Raw genomic sequence first — 6,405 nt, forward strand, 5'->3', positions numbered from 1 at the left:
ATCCCCTTGGAAATTGCACTAAATTACATCCTAGAAATTAATATTGTTCAGGGTAGAAAGTCTTCCATGGGCTACAAAACCTCTTCAAAATAATGTTCATGGCAATGCTTCCATAGTATGGAATTTGTTACTGTTCTAGAGCAGGTTATTATCAAAGCTGCAGTAACATCAAACTCTCGCCGTATTCATGAACTATTGTTGAATTCTGCAAAATAAATAAATAAATAAAATGCAGTGAGGATTTGAAAAGTATTTTATTGTATAATGTTAACTGTTTGAATACAGTACAGATGAGCCTACATTTCATTCAGATGATTCACAGTTTATTGTCTCACAGTGGCCTATATGACACAATTCTAAAACACAGATTCTTTCCCACAGTTTACATGAACCTCTAGAAATGTACTAAACAGGAATTGTTTTTATGATGTTGAGTTGTCCAAACCTAATCTCTTGAATTCACAAACACAAGGAAAATTCTGATTTGTAGGTCAGAGTATGCAAAAAAGCACAGCTGTTAACCATGACCTTGGGGAGGCTTTGCAGCTGCAGTTGCATTACAACATCTTTGTAACACATTGCACTTTGTGAAAAGACACATCTCGATCTCTGGATTTCTATCGCATTTCTTGTATTTATTATTGACAGAATTAAATCTTGAAAGTCCATCCAGATGAAGGGTCAGTGAAAATGTAGGACAACCAGAAGGCAAAAGCTTTGCAAATGCACAGGGAGCAACGCGAAGTTATATTAATAGCTTTAATATAAGCATAAATAGATATGTGTCAGATTTATGCATGTTGGTTTGGACACTTTTGCAGAAAGGTTTTCACAACTCCGGCATTTTCTTCAGTGTCGAAAGATAAAAGCTTCAGTGTAAATAGACATCTGGTGCCGTGCTCTCGACCGTGGTTAGACATTCCAGGGATGATAGTGTGCCAGAAAGTAAGGCTAATGCTAAAAGGCCAAATCCAAATAAAAAGTATCATCAGGTAAATGTAAGCTTTGGCTGCAGGGCAGAATCACTTGCTTTAGATCTCAGATCATAAAGCAAACACCTCCCTTCACAAGATGATTGATGTGACTTGTTAGCAACAACATACACTCAAACCAACAGTTAGCTGCCCCAGCAGCACATCAGGAGACTAAGCCCATTCAGAGCTGTTTGTTCAAGCTCCGGGAAGCTCACACTGAGGTGTAGCATCTGATGCTATTTGTCTGCTGCATGGGAAGGGGTACCCTCTGTAAGACCATACAAAGAGCCCCCAGTCAGTGGAACAATCTCTTTAAATAGCTAGACTCAGCTAGGGGGAGTGGAAAGAGAGGGGACTTGTGTTTTTTGAATTGTGAGAACTGAGTTTATGGAAGAATTTAAAGATAACGTATCCTTTATAGAGGAATATATAAAGCATATGCAGTTAGCCTCATTTATTTGCCGAGGCATGACTAATTTTTAAATTCATGAATAGCAAATACGTAGAAATCATGGAGACACAGTAATTATAACACAGGACTTGAAAACTATAGCAGTGATGCAGGTCACAGTAGCCCACAGCTGGAGTCTTTCAGACAGCCTTGCCACGCTCCTTTGAAATTCCCAAAGCCACTGAAAGGTCTTTACAGGTTTGTGAGTAGATGGGAAAATTACACAGCTCCCAAAAAAGGACACAAACAAATAAGAAACAAGATGCAAACAACAAGCAGCAACCAAAGCCCACATTTGCTCATTGGCTGTCATACCAGGCCTTCAAGCGTGGATAGATGTAAGAAGCTGAACATTACAGGTTTCAGTTCATCAGCATGGACTAAAACCTAACCAACTAAAGGTATTATTTAGAGGTCTGTTTCTGCTAAAGATGACAAGAGAACTAGGTTGAAGATGAACAATAACATCAAGATACGCCTTTCCAATAACGGCAGATGTGAAAGGGTATTCATAAAAGCAGGAATTATGTATAAGGACTGTCTGCTGAAGAACAGGACAGAGCATTCCTGATTCATTTCATTCCAGAACTGCAGCATACATATCTGCATAGATCAGCTGAAGTCTGTAATTAATGTTTCATACAGCGAAAAAAAGATCAGTATAAAAATACTGCTCTTTCATTCTTTATCCACACTATGAAAAAAGCACAGTTTATTATAACAGGAAATAATACTTTATTATAAAATCTGCATGTAAACAAGTAACAAATTAATTGAGTAACAGGTAATGGAAGTGCAAATTAACTTCATAAAATGATATCAGTTCCGTATTTAACTACATATATATAAATATGTTTTCCTTCCATTCTAATGTGGTTCTACTTCCTCCCACCCCACATTTGAATTTAAAAAGATTTATCATTGCTTACTTTATACTAAAAAGAGTGTACGAGCCTGCGTACAAGTTTAAGTTTTGCTCTGCAAACGAGACAAGTCTGTGGTGACACATCATCCTTTCTTATCTTTGCATCTCTGGTATCCACAGGACAAGAGGATGTATGTAACATATTTACATAGTGAAAATGCGGGCATGTCAAGCCACTTAATTAAAGTTAGTTCATTTACTTGTATACACTGAAACAAACCATTCGTCAATGAAGCCAACATTGTAAGGTAACTTCCAGACTTGCTTGTGCACCTTAAGGCATTAATGAGAATCTCAATTGGTAAGTCATTGTTTTATCACCATGAGGATCATCCATATACTTCTCAACAGCCAAATGCTTGTTCACCTCCAACATGCAACATCTGGCCTTGCTGAAAGCTTCTAAAGCACAGATAGGTCATGGCAAGACTTGGATTTTGCTTTGAAAGCCATCTTCTTGTTGTTCTTTGCAACAATTCTCCCAAGAAATCGCTTTGCCTTTTTGCCTATGCTTTCTCTTCTTTTTGTGTTGGCCATTCTCCTAGCGTTGTCTTCTTTACTGTCTTTGCGAAGTCTAATTTGCCGAACAATACCTTCAAACAGGTCCTTGACATTATGATGAAGAGCAGCTGAGGTCTCAATGAACTTGCAGTCAAACACAACAGCACAGGCCCGTCCCTCTGGATGGAAAGAAAAGAAGGGAGATGAGTGGAGACTGATGTTTTCTCTTCATATATACTATCAGGAAAAAAATAGGTTAACTTAAAAAGAAAGGAAAGGGTCTTCAACACCGAACAGCTTTATTACACAGCAGTAAATTATAATAATTGCAGTCATGGTTTTGACCCTGTACTCTTATTTCTTTTGCTGTGGCGTGGCCAGAAGTCTCACTTGACCAGTGATGCTGACTGCAAGGCAAAAGTAGCCCTATAGGTAGACCATCCCAGTGTCATTTAAGATCTATTAAGATCTAAGCTGATTTCAGGGAAGGACTTGATGCATGCTTGATGTCTGATAGAAAAGATTGTGAGGTACGGAAAGAAGAGCTAGTTGCTATTTCTTCTGGAAGTTGCTGAGCAATCACACACCTCAACCTTGATGTGAGAGCCTTCCACATCAGGCACAGATGAAGCTGATGCAGATCAAAAGGTCAGATCGTTTTATAGGTTACAGCAGAGGTCATAATGTTGTCAACTACTGAATTTGATTAGGACTGTGTTCAAAATAGACAGTGCTCTGTCCCCAGTGTTCCAGAGGTAGACATGTAACCCTGAAACATTGCTGCACAGCATATTTCCATGTCCACCTTGTGGTGAATAATGACAAAGCTGCCAGCCTGAATAAAACAATGTCACTTCTAGGACAGGTGAACTATGCACTGCCACCAGCCTGCAGAGAATGAGAACCTCCTGATGAACTCCAGTCAAATCCCCATGCAGACATTTAACACATGAAGTATGCCAGAACCAGACCGCAAGAAATGATTCTTCAGCATCAAGACACCAATATTTCCACAGTATTCTTCCCAGCGGAAGGAAAAACAAATTTTAATATGTGAAATTACTACTTGGCAATTGTTACTGTGCTCAGTTGCTGAAACGCACACTGGAACAGAAAATTCTCACCACAGCTGTAGATGACATACAACAAGACTGTGTGAGCCTAGTCTCTCCACCTCACCACAAAAGTGATGGAATCACTTCTGGAATAAAGGGCTGTACTGTTACTGTGGGATCACCATTAGCAAAGACTGCCTGGGTTCTATGACATGGCACTCCTGTCCCTTGAGAAGACTACCAAATCTTGAGACTAACAACTGCTACATGCAGTAAAACTGCAGCTTCAGCCTATTGCTCTGTGTAGCTCTGGAGCTGCGTGTCTCCTCTACTGCAGTTTGGAGCCTAGCTCTATGTATGAGCCTTCCCTCACTGTTCTCCCTGGTGCAGTCCCCAGTGTGAACCAGCTGGTTTGATTTCTCTGGTGTGCTTCCAATCATACGTTTTTCTACATCAAACCCGGACCAGCTCTGCTGATCATTATCCTCTCCTGCCTTTGCTACTTATTTAGACCTTATTATATAAATGAATGGTATCTTACCATCGACTGAGACTTCCCGGGACCTGACCAGGTCACTCTTATTGCCCACAAGAATAATAGGAATGTCTTCTGTTTGCCTTGCTCTTCTTAGCTGGATCCTTAGTTCAGAGGCTTTTTCAAAACTAACTTTGTCTGTCACTGAATAGACAATGATGTAGGCATCTCCCATCTTCATGCAGTGGTTCTGAAGCCATTGGCTGTCATCCTAAAACAAAAGGAGGCAAACAGATTTACTGCACTGAAAAAGATATTCTGTACTCTCTAGTTAATGATTTAAGTATTTTAAACACCTGATATTTTTATTTGCTTTATCTACGTATAAACAGCAAAAGTAAACCAGCCTACAAGAAGTTTTCTTAAAATCTTCTTATTGTTTCTAGAAATAACATCAAGTCAGCCCCGATCAGATTGTCAGTCTCCAGTTTTACAGGAATTCCCTGGGCTGCCAATGTAAGCTTTATTCAAAGCACTGAGAGATTCACAGCCCGAGCCTAGTCAGGTTTCTGAACAGCTTGTCTAGCTATGAGAAAATAATTGCAATGGAGAATAAAGGAAGCATGAATTCCGGTTTTTCACCCTTTCAGTGTTACCCATCTGACCATAAATAGCCAGACAGAGCCGTTCCATTGCTACACATTTTTGAAGCAAACCACCGATCGATCCGTAAAGAAAAAGTATCTTCGAGCTGCAAGTACCTGTTCCCAGATATCAAACACCACGAGAGACGCTTCTTCTCCATCGACCATAATCGATCTGTCGTACGTGTTTCCTGGAGGGAAGACAGTGTTCGTTAAAGCGCCGTCACCCCGCGCCCGGACGCCCCCGTGCCCCTCCGTGCTGGGGACTCCGCACTGCCCGCGCCCTCACCGGCTTCCTCCGCCTCCGCGCCGTCCTCTACGCCACCGAAGATGCGGGCCAGGCTGGTCTTGCCGACGCCGTGTTCGCCCAGCAGGATCACCTTGTAGAGACCGCCGTCCGAGTCGCTGCCCGAGGAGATGACGGAGTCGGAGGAGTCGGAGGCCCAGCTCTCCCGGTGCGCCTCGCCGGGGCTGTACGAGGTGCAGCGCACCAGGCCCGACAGCTCGTCCTGCGGCAGGGCGGCCCGCAGGTCCCGCTCGTCCACCGGCATGCTGCGCCGGTGCAGGTGCTGGTGCGCGGAGAAAGGCATGCTGCCGCGCCGCTTGTCCAGGTAGCGCAGCTTGTCGCCGCGGTTCAGAGTCATGGGGACGCCGGGCTGCGAACGCGGAGGAGAGAAGAGCCGTCAGAGCCCCGCGCTCCCCGGTCCGGCCCCGCGCCGCCGGGGAGCGACGCCGCGTCTCTCCCGCCTTACCTCGCCGCTCGGAGGAAGGCCAGGAGGGATTCCCCGCGAGTGCTGCTGCCGTCGCCGCCTCGCCTCTATTTATGGCTGTGCCGCCCGGCCCTCCCCGCCGTGACGCGCGCCGCGCGGCTGCTTGCCAGCGCCCGTGGGCTGCCGCGTCCGCCCACGGAGCCTCAGTGCGCAGCGAAGCGGAGCGGCACGGCGCGGCGGGGGCGGGGAGCCCGGCGCGGGGAGCCCCGGCGGGGGCCGCCCCCCGGAGGAGCCGCCGGTGCCTTCCGCGATGGGAAGGGAGGGGAACCCCGCGTCGGTGGGGAACCCCGGCTGTGCCCAGCCCCGCCCGGGATTTGCTTTCCCGAGGCTGCGCCGAGGGGAAACTGAACACGGGGCTGGCGATGTACGCGGGCAGGTTTCCTCTGCTCGTTGTGCTCTGTGCCATGGCTCAGGAGCCGTATTGTCTCCAACACTGCTAGGAATAACGTTTGCAAGTGTGCAAAATTTGCATCGCTTCGTGCTTGTATTACTTAATGTTCGGGAGAGGGTGAGGAGATAAGCCCCGGTGCTAGGTGCTGTGCTGGCACAATACAATCGCTTTCTGCATGCCGCGTTAACGGTTTCAGAGGCCGATTTAAAACATAAAGGT

At 45.2% G+C, this 6,405-nt stretch overlaps 1 protein-coding gene across 1 annotated transcript; it reads right to left on the reverse strand.

Annotated features, from left to right (window-relative positions):
- Positions 1-236: 236 nt before the first annotated feature.
- On the reverse strand, positions 237-5,912 carry RRAD (RRAD, Ras related glycolysis inhibitor and calcium channel regulator). Its single transcript, XM_072346421.1, has 5 exons — positions 5,778-5,912; positions 5,315-5,681; positions 5,143-5,216; positions 4,448-4,652; positions 237-3,030 (listed from the first exon to the last, which is right to left on the reverse strand). Exons 2-5 carry the CDS (start codon positions 5,667-5,669, stop codon positions 2,753-2,755), a joined length of 912 nt encoding a protein of 303 aa, XP_072202522.1. The 5' UTR covers positions 5,670-5,681; positions 5,778-5,912; the 3' UTR covers positions 237-2,752.
- Between the last annotated feature and the right edge of the window lie 493 nt (positions 5,913-6,405).

The sequence above is a fragment of the Excalfactoria chinensis genome, chromosome 11 (genome assembly GCF_039878825.1).
Source record: "Excalfactoria chinensis isolate bCotChi1 chromosome 11, bCotChi1.hap2, whole genome shotgun sequence".
NCBI classification, from domain to species: Eukaryota; Metazoa; Chordata; class Aves; order Galliformes; family Phasianidae; genus Excalfactoria; species Excalfactoria chinensis.

What these genes read in the sequence shown, in the direction of transcription:
- RRAD (XM_072346421.1), bottom strand. Translation starts at nt 5,669, where the DNA reads ATGACTCTGAACCGCGGCGACAAGCTGCGCTACCTGGACAAGCGGCGC. An exon ending in CGCGGAGGCGGAGGAAGCCG is followed by an intron (nt 5,217 to 5,314) that starts GTGAGGGCGCGG and finishes TCTTCCCTCCAG; the next exon opens with GAAACACGTACGACAGATCG. An exon ending in TGTTTGATATCTGGGAACAG is followed by an intron (nt 4,653 to 5,142) that starts GTACTTGCAGCT and finishes CTTTTGTTTTAG; the next exon opens with GATGACAGCCAATGGCTTCA.